Here is a 13378-nt window from a genome sequence, read left to right as displayed (position 1 = left end):
GGATGGTGTAACAGTCACTAGGACTAATTGTTTCCATGAATTTTGGTTTTCTTCATTCTTCTTTGCTCTGGACAAGGAGAGACCAATCATTGCATCTAGATGGCAGCTTGCTAGCTTTTAAGATCCCAGTTGCTACTCACCAAAGTAGCAGTCTGTATTAGTTTAGATAAGTAGTGTGTTTCTGGAAATCTGTCCATTTCTTCTCAATTTTCAAATTTGTTAGAGTACAGTTCTTCATAGTATCTTGATATTATCCTTTTTATTTCAGTTGGTTCTGTTGTGATGTACACGCATTTCGTTTCTTATTCGTGTTATTTTGTATTCTCTCCTTCTTTTCCTTTGTTAAATTTCCCAGTGGTTTGTCAATTTTTTAAATCTTTTCAAAAAACCAACTTCTTGTCCTGTTGATTTTTTTTCTGTTGTCTTCTATTTTCTGTTTCGTTGATTTCTGCTCGAATGTTGATTATTTTCTTTCTTCTGGTGACATAGGCTTTTCTTGCTGTTCTTTTTCTAATTGTTGGAGATGTTGATTTAAAGTATTGATTTTGGCTCTTCTTTTTTGATGTATGCATTTATTGCTATCAGTTGGCCTCTGATCACTGCTTTTGCTGTATCCCAAAGATTTTAGTATGTGCTGTTTTCATTCTCATTTGATTCAAGGAATGTGTTAATTTCATTTTTTTATTTCTTCTCTTACCCAGTCGTTCTTAAGGAGGGTATTGTTCAGTTTCCATGTGTTTACTCTTTTTCTGTTGATCTTCCTATTGTTGATTTCTAATTTGATAGCATTATGATCTGAGAACATGCTTTGCAGTGTTTCGATGTTTTTGAATTTATTAAGGTTTGCTTTATGGGCTGACATGTGGTCTATCCTGTTGAATGTTCCACGAATACTGGAAAAGAATGTGTATTGTGCAGTTGTTGGGTGAAGTGCTCTGTAGATGTCTATAAGGTCAAGTTGGTGGATTGTATTGTTTAGTTCTTCTGCGTCTTTGTTGAGTTTCTTTCCAGTGTTATCTTTCATTGAAAGTGGTGTATTAAAAGTCTCCTACTGTGACTATGGAGTGATCTATTTGCCTTTGGAACTCTTTTATAGTCTGATTTATATATTTTGGGGCTCTTTCATTGGGTCCACAGATATTTATTATGGTTATATCTTCTTGTTCAATTGATTGCTTAATCATTATATAATGTCCTTCCTTGTCTTGTATGGTGGTTTTTGTCTTAAAGTCCATTGTATCAGAAATTAATATTGCCACTCCTGCTCTTTTTTGGTTGCCATTTGCTTGATACATCTTTTTCCGACCTTTGATTTTTAGTCTATTTTTGTCTTTGTCTCTAAGGCTTGTCTCTTGTAGACAGCATATTGATGGGTTATATTTTCTTATTCAGTCTGCAACTCTCCATCTCTTGAATGGTGTATTTAATCCATTGACATTCAGTGTAATTATTGACAAGTATGAATTGGTTGGTATCATTTTTTTATGTGTTTTTTCATGGTATTCCTGGTTTCTTTGTTCCATATAATTTTCTGTGCTGATCTCATTATGTTTATGAATCATACTATTATTTCCTTTGTTGCTATTTTAGGATTTGCTAAACATTTGTGCTTATCCTCTTTTGTACTGTGATGTGAAGGTTTATCATTTTTCTTTGGTTACCTTATGATTTATAATTTTCTCCTCAAGTTTACAACAGTCCATTCTATCTTGCAACTCTCTTGACTTCCTCACCATTTAGAAGTTCTGTAAGTACACTATTTTCTCCCTCTTTTTGGTTTGTAGTTGTCCTCATTTGGCAATTGGTGTCTCTGGTTCCCTGTTTACAATCCGTTGTAAGCTCATTTTACTTTGGATACTTCCGTAGCTGTGTTGGTTTCTAGGTTATGTCCTCTTGTGTATTAGTGGTCGGTTGTTGTTTGCTATTATTGGTTCTCTGTTCAAAGGACTCCCTTTAGTATCTCTTGGAAGGTTGGTCTGGTTTTAACAGATTCCTTTAATTTCTGCTTATCTGGAAATCTCCTAATTTCACCATCATATTTGAGGGACAGTTGTGCTGGGTATATAATACTTGGTTGAAAATTTTTCTCTTTCAGGGTTTTATATATACCATCCCATTGCCTTCTCACTTTCATCGTTTTTGGTAAGAAATTAGAGCTTATTCTTATTGGTTGTTTTTTATAGATAACTTTTTGTTTCTCCCATGCTGCTTTCAGGATTCTTTGTCTTTGGTTTTGGTGAGTTTGATGATGATATGTCTTGGTGATTTTATTTTGGGGTCTGCCCTGTTTGAGGTTCGTTGGACTTCCTGAATGGATATATTCTCATCTTTCATCATATCAGGGAAGTTCTTTTCCAACAAATCTTGGACAATTTTCTCAGTCGTTTTCTTTTTCTCTTCCTGTTCTGGAATTCCAATTACATATAGGTCATTCCTTTCCATGGTATCCCACATGAATCTTAAACTTTCTTCATTTTGGTTTGATTTTTTTTTTTTTTCTGATTGATCCCTTTCCAAAGAAATATTCATGTATTTGTCTTTAATCTCATGAATTCTATCTTCCATTGATTCAATTGTTACTCCTTTGCCCTTTCAATGTGTTATCTCTTTCTGAAAATTTAGTATTAATTTTCTGGATTTCTATCTGTAGGTTTCGTATCATTTCTGATTTTTCATTTATTTTGTCATTTTGTTCTTGTATTGTCTTTTGACATTGTTCTAGGGTTTTGTCTGTGTTTTTCTTAATTTTGTCATTGTTTTCCTTGATCTTTTTCTCAGTTTATTAAAAGTACTTAGCTATAATTCTTTTGAATTCCTTATCAATGAGCTCCAATGAGGCTTCTTCCTCAGAGATGTGTTCTGGGTCTGTATCCTTCTCCCTTGTTTCTACTGCTTTATCTTGCTTTTTTTGTGTGTGTGTGGACTGTGATGGTCTGTTGTCTCTGAGACATTGTGACTTTTTGTATTTATATTTAATGAGTGATTGTATTTTGGAGTGATTTCCCCCTTTTTTTGGGTGAGGGATGTATCTGAGTAAGCAGGGTACTGTACTCCTCTATTTGCTAGTGGGCAGCACTTATGCACTCACTACCTGTCTCTTGGTGGGTGTGATAGAGAATGAGAGTTGCTGCACAGATCTCTGTTAACTGCGAAGAGCAGTTAAGGGGTGAGTCAGGCTCTTATTGGTGGTTGTGTATCATTGACAAGTTGGTCCAGAAGGAAGTGGTGGCTCTCCCTCAGTAAGTGGAGCTGCAGAAGGTGTAGGTATGGTTGCATTGTATGTGCATGGTTGCTGTCTCCCGTTCAGTTAGACAAAAGAACAATCAAAAAAGTAAAAGAAAGCAGACAAAAACATAGCACATAAACATACAGGAACAGTCATCAAAAAGAAGAAAGAAGAAAGGCAGTAAATGAGAGAAAATATTTAAAGAAATACTTTTAAAAGGAAAAAGAATTATGCATAGAAAAAGAGGGAAAAAAATCTCTGCAATATCTAGGGAGGGAGGATAAGGCAAACAAGGTAGAGTAGGAAAATAATGAAGAAAAAAATGAGAAAAATGCAAAAAGAAAAACAAGGAATGGGGAGAACCACAAGAAAAAAAATGGGAACCGGGAAGAGGGAAGAAGCTGGAAGTTGGAACCTGTGAAGGAAATAAGAAAAAATAATAAAAAGGATGGAAAAGAAAAAAATAGTAACATTAAAACAAACAAAAACAAGCTAAAAAAATAAAGGAAAAAAATCTGGGCAGGGCACCCTGGCTCCATCTGAGCACACAGACTGAGATGGAATTTCTGCTGCCCCAGAAGGTGGCTGGGAGTGAGGAATGGCCGCACCTCTGTTCATCAAGAGGGTGTAGGTTATAAGAGTAACAAGGGTATTGCACCTTTCCAGTCGTTCGTGTCCAGAATGTCCTTGTAGTTCCCGACAAGTGCAATCTATTCTTAGGTCCCTGGAATCTGAGAAAATGCTGTCGCTTTAAATATCAAAAATGGTTGAACCACTTGTAAACATTCAAAATGGCTGCACCCTCCAGGCAGCCAGAAGTCCACCACTCAGCCCATCTCCCTGTTCGCTGCTTTCCCTTTTATTCACCAGCCACCAGTGCAGTCCTCTGTGCAGCTCCTGGCTAGCAGGGCCAATTTTTAGGTTAATTCTCAGGTCCTTACAGCACCTGGGGAGCTGTAGTGGTATAGTGCCTGAAGCATTTGACTGCTAACCATTAGGATGGCAGTTCAAACCTACCAGTCACTCCTCAGAAGGAAGGTTGGACAGTCTACTTCCGTAGTAGTACCGCCTCAGAAACCTAAGGAAGGGTTGCTTTGAGTCAGACCCAACTCAATGGCAGTGAGTGTGGTTGGTTTGATTTGAACACCACCTGGCAATATCCAAGCTGTCTGTGCCGTCAGGATCGCTGACAGACCACAGCTCTGTATGTCTCCTTTTTTTGGTGTTTTCATGCAAGTTCTTCTACTAGTTGGAGTGTAGTCCACTTCTGTATCCTTCCCTTCAAAGCTCAGGGCTCCAGGATTATCTTCTATATCTGTGTTAATTGGTTCCCCTTTTCTTTGTTGAAGAAGGTCTGTGTAGTTTGTCTGCCTATTCTACCATCTTACCGGAACTCCAAGGCTGTACATCTTTATGGAAGAAAACTGCCTCATCTTTCTCTTATTTACAGAGTGGCTGGTGGATTCGAACTGCTGACTTTTAAAGCTGAATGCTTTAACCACTGGGCCACCAGAGCTCCTTCCATTTATAATAAGCAAACCAAAGCCAAGCTCACTGCCATTGAGTGGATTCCATCTCGCAGTGGAATTTCCAAAGCTCTAACCCTTTATGGAAGCCTCATTTTTCCAGAGATGAGGTGGCCTCATCTTTCCAGAGTGGCTGGTGGGTTTGAACTGTCGACCTTTTCATTAGCAGGCAGATGCCTCAATCACTACACCACCAGACAAAAATATGAAATACTTGTTGTTGTTATGTGCCATCGAGTCGGACTCAACTTATAGCGACCCCTCCTTGGGTTTCCGAGGCCGTATCACTACGGAAGTAGATTGCCCCATCTTCCTTCTGAGGAGTGGCTGGTGGGTTTGAATTGCCAGCCTTCTGGTTAGCAGTCAGATGCCTTAGATCTAGCAAAATGCCCCTAAGATTTGTATGCTAAGAAGGAACAGACACTTAGGAAAAAAGGAAGAGTTGAGTGTTTGGAGAGTCATGTGCTGTGCCCATTGACTGACGACTCGCCATGTTGTAACTGTCCCTGATGGGAGGAGTAGACTCGGCACATTCACAGTTAGCATCTCGGCAGGCTCTCTGGGGGTGGCAGCAGGCTGGTTGTGCAGCATAGGGAACACAAAGAAGCTGTAGCTGTCAGCAGTTTTGAAAAGAGCTGAGCGGAAGGCTCACACTATTTCAAGAACTAAACGGGGTTCTTTGTCTCTTCCTGATACTGCCTTTCCCAGCTGGTCCCCATTCATGCTTTAGGTCTCTGGCTATCGTGGGTGCTATGCTCTGGTGCCTCCTCAGGACTGCACTCTGGTACAATGCCTACCCCCTGAGTGTGGGTGGACTCAGGACTGCTTCTAAACTGTTGATTGTTGCAAAGATGACACCACTCCTGGGATTGTGTGACACTTTGTGGCAGAGGGGAAGGTTTCACACATGAAGTTAAGGTCCTTTATCAGTTAACTTGAGTTACTAAAAAGGGAGGTTATCTTGGGAGAGCGTAACCCTTTAAAAGAGGATCTTGAGGTCAGAGTGGTTTCCTTCCAACCTTGAAGATAACAGACAGCTGTGATAGGGACTGCCTGGAGAGAGACCGGGTCAGCACACTACAGGTGGCCTCTAGGAGCCAAGCCTCAATTTCATGGCTGCAGAGAACTGCATTCTGCCCATATCCTCCTGAGCTGGGAGATGGACCCTGAGCTCCAGAAAGGAATGTAGTGCAGCCAGCACCTTGAGATGCTGTGAGTGGAGGGCCCCGCTAAGCCAAAGCTGTATGATAGTGAATGGGTATCATGTCAGCAGCTACATTTATAGCAGTTTGTTAACATGATAATAGATAACCAGTACCCTGTCTACAGACTCCTTGTTCTAGGAGCTTCTCATGCCCACCCAGATGGCAACTGTCTCTGTGTCAGGAACCGTGGTCTCCACTCTCCTCCACAGGACTCTACATACATGGAATATGTATCTGTAGTTACTTGACGCATGATCGCCTTCTCCCAAGGACGGTGCACATGCCCTGAGTCCAGCTGGAATGACTCTTCCAGGCTTAGAGAACATGTGGTTAAAATAATTGAACAAAGGCAGTGGCAGTCTGGCTGCTGTGGTCCCCTGGAGTGTTGACAAAGTATTGTCTCGATTTTTAATTCAAATCATGTCTCTACACTTGCATAGATCTCTACAGTGCTTCCATGTGTGTAGTCACATTTAATCTTTGTTCGGGGGTTTTGGGGTAGGGTTTTTTAAGTAGAAATTACAAAAATTACAGCACTCTTGAGTTCACTTTCCACACGTAATTTTTCTTCTCAAACCTGGTGTTGAGCTGTTTGTGTAACAGAGTGAATAGAATGTCCAGTATGTAGAGCATACGTGTGACATGGTGTCGAATGGTCTTCTGTGTATGTGGAGTACACATACAACATGGTGTGTAAGTGGTCTTCAAGGTAGAGCACCTGTGACATGGTGTCGACTGGTCTTCTGTGCACACGGAGTACACGTACGATGTGGTGCACTAGTGGTCTTCAAGATAGAGTACCTGGGACGTGGTGTCGACTCATCTTCCATGCACATGGAGTACACGTACGATGTGGTGCATTAGTGGTCTTCAAGGTAGAGTACCTGTGACGTGGTGTCGACTGGTCTTCCGTGCACATGGAGTACACGTACGATGTGGTGCATTAGTGGTCTTCAAGGTAGAGTACCTGTGACGTGGTGTCGACTGGTCTTCTGTGCACATGGAGTACACGTACGACGTGGTGCATTAGTGGTCTTCAAGGTAGGGTACCTGTGACATGGTGTCGACTGGTCTTCCGTGCACATGGAGTACACGTACGACGTGGTGCACTAGTGGTCTTCAAGATAGAGTACCTGGGACATGGTGTCGACTGGTCTTCTGTGCACATGGAGTACACGTACGACGTGGTGCATTAGTGGTCTTCAAGATAGAGTACCTGGGATGTGGTGTCGACTGGTCTTTGTGCACATGGAGTACACGTACGACGTGGTGAATTAGTGGTCTTCAAGGTAGAGTACCTGTGATGTGGTGTCGACTGGTCTTCCGTGCACATGGAGTACATGTACGACGTGGTGCATTAGTGGTCTTAAAGGTAGAGTACCTGTGACGTGGTGTTGACTGGTCTTCTGGATGCAGGCATACCTTGTGCTTGGACAATTTATCTTAGAAAGATCAGCACGAGGCTAGTCCCCATGAGGTCGAGGTCAAGGATGTCCCAAATGTCCAAACTACCATACCACTCCATCATTTCAGACATTAATCCCTCCTCCTCCTCCTCCTCCCAGTAATTTCCCCAGTCTTAGCGTTCTGAATTTCGCTGTGACACCTCACAGAACTCACAAATAGCCAAGGGTTCGTTTCACGTAGTAGTGGTGGAGGCTGGCAGGCTGGCGAGTCCCGGGTCCTTGAGTAGGAGTGGTGGAGGCTGGCAGGCTGGCGAGTCTCGGGCCCTTGAGTAGGAGTGGTGGAGGCTGGCAGATCCTCCCAACTCTCGGGGTTTGATGAACCTCGATCAGTAGATCAGACGGCGGCTACTGTCCGAAATCCAGGGGTGAGATGAGGATGATCCAAGAAACAAAACCGGAGCAAGAGGAAGAGCGAATCTTCCCAGGAGATTCGTAGGTATACCCTCAGGGAAGTTTGGGTGATTTTTTTTCCCTCAGGAACTTGACTTCCACCAACAGTGCTTCAGCCCAATCTACCAGTTATAACTGCCAAGGTCTGAATTCCAACTGCCAGTCATTATAGGGAATGACTACTGCCAGCTGCCCAGTTAAGTTGATACCTGAACTTAACTACCACACCACCCCAAACAGGCATAGATAATGGGATTTACAAAACACGACAGAATGGAGGACAGTGGCTAGAAGGGCCACATCAAGCAATTCACTGCACCTTGTTTTACCATGGTTTGCTTTGTCGTGCTGACAGATGCTGCATTGTTTACACATTGAAGGTTGTGGCAGCCCTGCGTCAAGCAAGTCTGTTGGTACCATTTTGCCAGCAGCACATGTTCACTTCATGTCTCTGTCACATTTTGGTGATTCTCACGGTATTTCAAGCGTTTTCATCATGCTGCTGCATGCTTACTAGGCTACAGTACAGTGTAAACATAACTTCTGTGTGAGCTGGGAAACCTGAACATTTGTATGGCTCGCCTTACTGTGGTGGTGAGGTGAACTGAACCCCCAGTATCTCTGTGGTCTGCCTGTACGTGTAATGCGTGTGTGACGAGGTATGGCGAATAGCCTTCCAGGTTCATAGAGTGCGTGTGTGATGTGTGGAATGGTCTCCCAGACATGCAGTTCCTCTGTGGTGGGATGTGAAACTGGTTTCCCAGCACACAGAATGTACATAGGATGTGGTGTCACGTGGTCTTTCAAATACAGATTAGTGGGACGTTTGATACTCAGCAGCCTTCTAGGTCCATAGACTATAGGCAGTCCCTGGGTTACAAATGCTTGACATATGTACACCCTGTAATTACAAACCAACCCCCATAATGCCTCTTATATTACAAATTTGAGATGCACGCAGTGGTTCCTACTGACAGCAGACGTTGCTGTGTGAAGCCCATCAACGAAGGCATTGTTGCTCCTGAATTACGTGGTAAAGATGTTTTGGTGTCTCTTGAAGTGCTTCTTTAATGTTTTTTATGCACAGGTACACACTCTATCCTAAGACAGACATGACAAAGTGATGTTAGATACACACCATACCTCACTGTTCCAGTGACGTGTTTTTGACTTACAGACAGACTCAGGAATAGAACTCCATCATAATCTGGGGAGTGCCTGTATATGTCTGATATGACATCACATTGGCTTCTAGATTGATATAGTACATAAGTGACCCAGTACACTGAGTGGTCTTCTAGCCACATAGAGTGTGCATGTTGACACAGTGCACAGAGTGGCCTTCCAGGGACAGACAGTATGCATGTGACCCAGTGCACGGAGTGGCCTTCTACCCACATAGAGTGCACGTGTGACCCAGTGCACGGAGTGGCCTTCCAGGGACAGACAGTGCGCACGTGACCCGGTACACAGAGGCCTTCTGGGGACAGACAGTGCGCACGTGACCCGGTGCATGGAGCGGCCTTCTGGGGACAGACAGTGCGCACGTGATCCAGTGGACGGGGTGGCCTTCCGGGGACAGACAGTGCGCATGTGATCCGGTGCACGGAGTGGCCTTCCACCCACATAGAGTGCATGTGTGACCCGGTGCACTGACTGTGCTTCCAGGTACATAGAGTACATGTGTGACATGGTGGCAGAGGAGCCCATCACGCCACACAGCAAGCCCATCCTGGTGAAAGCCGTCACCATGACGCCCGTGCCCCTGTTCAGCAAGCAGCGAAATGGCTGCCGGCCCTTCTGTGAAGTCTACGTCGGAGATGAACGCGTGACCACCACGTCCCAGGAGTATGACAAGATGAAGTGAGTATAGCCACGGGCCCGTCCTTGCTCCATGACCACTAAATCTGTATGTGCTAAATGCTCAGGGAACCTGTCAAAGAGGCGCTTTAGCTGTGCAGTGAAAAGCCTTTGCTTAGGTAGATACCTTTAGAACCGCGTCTTTGACCTTTGCTGTAGACTGGTGGCTTTGAGCCGTGTGTGCAGACCTTCACAGCTTAAATCGCACAGGCTTATGGTCATCGACGTGTGTTTGCTTAAGTTACTGTGACCATTGTGCATCGGGGGAGTAGCATCTTGGAAGTAACTTCCTGGAGTAAATACCCCAAAAGGTAATTTGTTTTCGTTAGTACCAAAGTCAACAAGATGAGGTGGTGTGACTTTCAGCATGTGCCACTTCAGAATGGTCTTGGCTTTTTCGCTGAGACTTAGCAGTGCTGCAACAAGATAAGATGGTGTGAGTTTCAGCGTGTGCCCCTTCAGAAGGGTCTTGGCTCTCTGGCTGAGACTCAGCAGCTTTGAAGGTTGTTCTTCAGCACAGTGTTACTTGGTTGACTTGGGCCAGCAGTTCCTCCTCATTCTGTTGTTTAGGGATTTTAAGACTGAAGATGGCAAAGCAGTGATTCCCCTGGGCATAACAGTGCAAGGAGACGTGCTCATTGTCATCTACCACGCCAGATCCACCCTGGGAGGACGGCTGCAGGCCAAGGTGAGCGCCTCCACGGCACCGTTCTCAGTGTGGGGCATGTCCTGCGTTCCGCGGTGGCTGCTGCCAGCCCTTGTCGTTTGCTTCTCATTTCTTTGGTGCTTGGTGATTCTTGGAGGGGGTTTCTACCTCAAGCTCACTGTCCAGCAAGACGTTCAGGCTTTAATCAGACAGATGGCTCGTGGAGTGCTTAACACTATCTGCGAAGCACAGGCCAGAGGAGATGGTCCCCTCAGCCTCCCCAAACCCCCAGCAGCCCCTCCAGCGTGACGGCACTGCCTCGTCTTCAGTGAGCATCTGCTGGGCGCCAGCCTTAGGGCTGCGGAGCCGTCCACCTCGGGGGCTGCTTGCTGCTGGTTTGGGGCCACAGCCCCTGTGCTGCCACTCCCAGGGACTCCTCAGAGCCCTTGTCTCTGGCTGACTCCCCCTTCCTGCTTGTCTCCCCTTCTCCTCTCTCCCTCTCCATCTCACCCCCTCCCCCTAATGTATGCGACACAAAGGACTGTCTCCGGTGTCCTGTCTTCGTGTCCTTAGGAACTTGTTGTACCTGAACTGCCCTGCGACTGACAGTGCTGTCCTTGCGGGAGGAGAGAGGGTCTGTGTGTGGGTCTGCGCTTTCCCTCCTCAGCATGGGGGCTCACACTTGCTTTCTTTTCCAGATGGCCTCCATGAAGATGTTCCAGATTCAGTTCCACACTGGATTTGTGCCTCGGAATGCAACTACTGTGAAATTTGCAAAGTACGTTGGTGTCACACTGTGTGGCTCTTGGGCACACAGCTGTTGGGACAGGTGGAAGATAGGGTGTGTGCACACTCAGCACTGGCGCCACATGTAGGTGAACACAGGACAGTGACTTCCTGGGATGGATATGATGAGTACACCGGGGCAAGGAGTGTATATGGGACTTAAAATCTGGATCTTTCCTCCTGAGACCAAGGTCATTTTCATTTCCAAGGCCCTGCCCCCACAGAGGTGACGGCGATGGCGTTTCACTTTTGGCATGGATGACTCTGGATGGCCAGAGCACCTCTTTTAGAATTAGGACTTCACACACTGAGTGTGCTGTAGCCAGACGGATCCCTCCGCTATTCAGTGCGTATTAGCAAAAGCACTGTGCTGGGCCCGGAAATCGGAGACGAATAAGTGTTCCTGCTGCCCTAGAGCTCACGAGCTGGTTTTAGAGGCAGATACGTAAACGATTAGCAGGGAGGGCTAACCCTCTAATCTCACATAGCACTCTCTCAGGTACAGGAACTTGTTACAGTGGTGTGTTAAATGACAAACAGCACCACCTGGCCCCAGAGCGGACCATCTCATGCACTTGGCATTTTAGATGGTGGTGTCAGACTGCCGTAGCTGACCTGTTTCAGCTGGTGAGCAGCAGGACATGTTTTCCCGGCTTTGATTCTAGCTCAGGCACATGCACAGACTTACCAACAGGACAGAGTGAAGTATGTTGTTCAGAGGCACAGGGAGAGGCCCCAGGAGCAGGAAGGAAGCCACATGAGAGGGACTCTAGAGACAGGTGCCTGTGGCCATGCAGGTCCTGTCGTTTTCCAAGCTCTGTGTTCTGTTTATTACCCGGTAACAAAGGGGAAGTGTTAGGACCAGTCCTTCAGGGCTCTTGGGAGGATTCCACGGACTCTGATCCCACCCAGTTCTAGGGGGAGGAAGTCCGTGTGCTCATGCAGGTAGCGTGTTGGGCCAGGGCCTGGCAGGTGGCAGAGGCTCAGGAAGAGGTAGTGGCCGCTGCTCTCATGGCATCATCACAAGACTGAGGGGGCTCAGTTGTTACGTCACTTCTTCGTATCTCTTTCATATCTTTTTACATTTTTGTCTTTGTTGTGTCTTTTTCATGTTGGCACCTTATACTCTTTTCTGCTCATCTGGTCCCCACTGTGACCTTTCTCCTCTTTTTTTCCACCTTTGTCATTAGTAGGCAAGGACTTTGACTAGCTATGTTACTAAGTTCAAAAACATGGAATGAAGATGAGGACACATGACTTTCCAAGTAATAGTACGACTGACAGCTGATTTTCAGCTGAAATGATGGAAGCCAGACGTGGATTGGATGGTCTCTTCAAAGTGCTGGAAAACATGCCAGCCTGCAATTCTACACGTACAGTGAAGTTAGCCTTCAAAAATGAAGGTGAATTGAAGGTGTTTTCAGGAAAACAATATCTGAGACTGTTTGCTGCCTACAGAACTGCTGCATTTCAGGAGGTGCCAAATGGCAGGTGAAAATGACCCAGAATTTCAAGCCAGCCTGAGACTCAAGGAAAGGAAATAATGAGGCACACTGAAAAGCGTGGATGAGTGTTAACTGTTTAGAACAGCAGTACTGATGTGTTAGGATTTTAAACCTGTTTGTAGGAAAAATATATGATAACAGTAGCACGAAAGGAGGGAGAGGGGACTGAGGGAGTTCATCTGTGTGTGGGGGACTGAGGGAGTTCATCTGTGTGTGGTCCCTGAGTCACCTGGGAAGGAGTAAATGCTGACTTCAGACAGACTGACGAGTCAGGACCGCATCCCTAGGATAACAAGAAAGAGCTAGATAGAGGAGACATAGAATAATAAATGTGGTTGATCCAAAAGATGACAGAATGGATAGAGAAGGAAAACCAGACGAGATGGATAGAAAACAGACAGTGACAGGGTAGCCCACGGTCCACCTAGACCGGTCTTTACATTGACAGTCGATGGACTCGGTACTTGAATTACAAGATACAGACTGTTGGTCTGGATAGAAACAAAAGAAAAAGCTCAACTAGATGCTCTTTATAAAACTCACACTTCTTAAAACAGTTGATGAAACCCCAGAAATGCTGAGTTAAATGATGGAAAATGGCTTATCATGCAAATGGGAGCAAGAGAGCTGATGTTGCTGTATGGATGTGAGAGTAGACCAAGACTCCAAACAGAAGACCAAAGCTCACTGCCATCGAGTTGATTCTGACTCACAACGACCCCTTGTGGGTTTCCAAGGTGGTAAATCTCTACAGAAGTAGATTGTCCC

At 45.1% G+C, this 13378-nt stretch overlaps 1 protein-coding gene across 1 annotated transcript in view; it reads left to right on the top strand.

The window, feature by feature from the left end:
- GAK (cyclin G associated kinase) overlaps positions 1-13378 on the top strand; it is a 140798-nt gene that overhangs the window by 85833 nt on the left and 41587 nt on the right. Inside the window, exons 16-18 of the mRNA XM_007955764.1 lie at positions 9482-9676; positions 10244-10361; positions 11018-11097. Coding sequence (XP_007953955.1) covers positions 9482-9676; positions 10244-10361; positions 11018-11097 — 393 coding nt within the window. The remainder of the gene's footprint in view (positions 1-9481; positions 9677-10243; positions 10362-11017; positions 11098-13378) is intronic.

The sequence above is a fragment of the Orycteropus afer genome, unplaced genomic scaffold (assembly GCF_000298275.1).
Source record: "Orycteropus afer afer isolate SDZICR_OR568_19922 unplaced genomic scaffold, OryAfe1.0 scaffold00539, whole genome shotgun sequence".
In the NCBI taxonomy this organism is placed as follows: Eukaryota; Metazoa; Chordata; class Mammalia; order Tubulidentata; family Orycteropodidae; genus Orycteropus; species Orycteropus afer.
The sequence above is the reverse complement of the archived record's forward strand: the minus strand, read 5'-3'. Positions and strand labels throughout refer to the sequence as shown.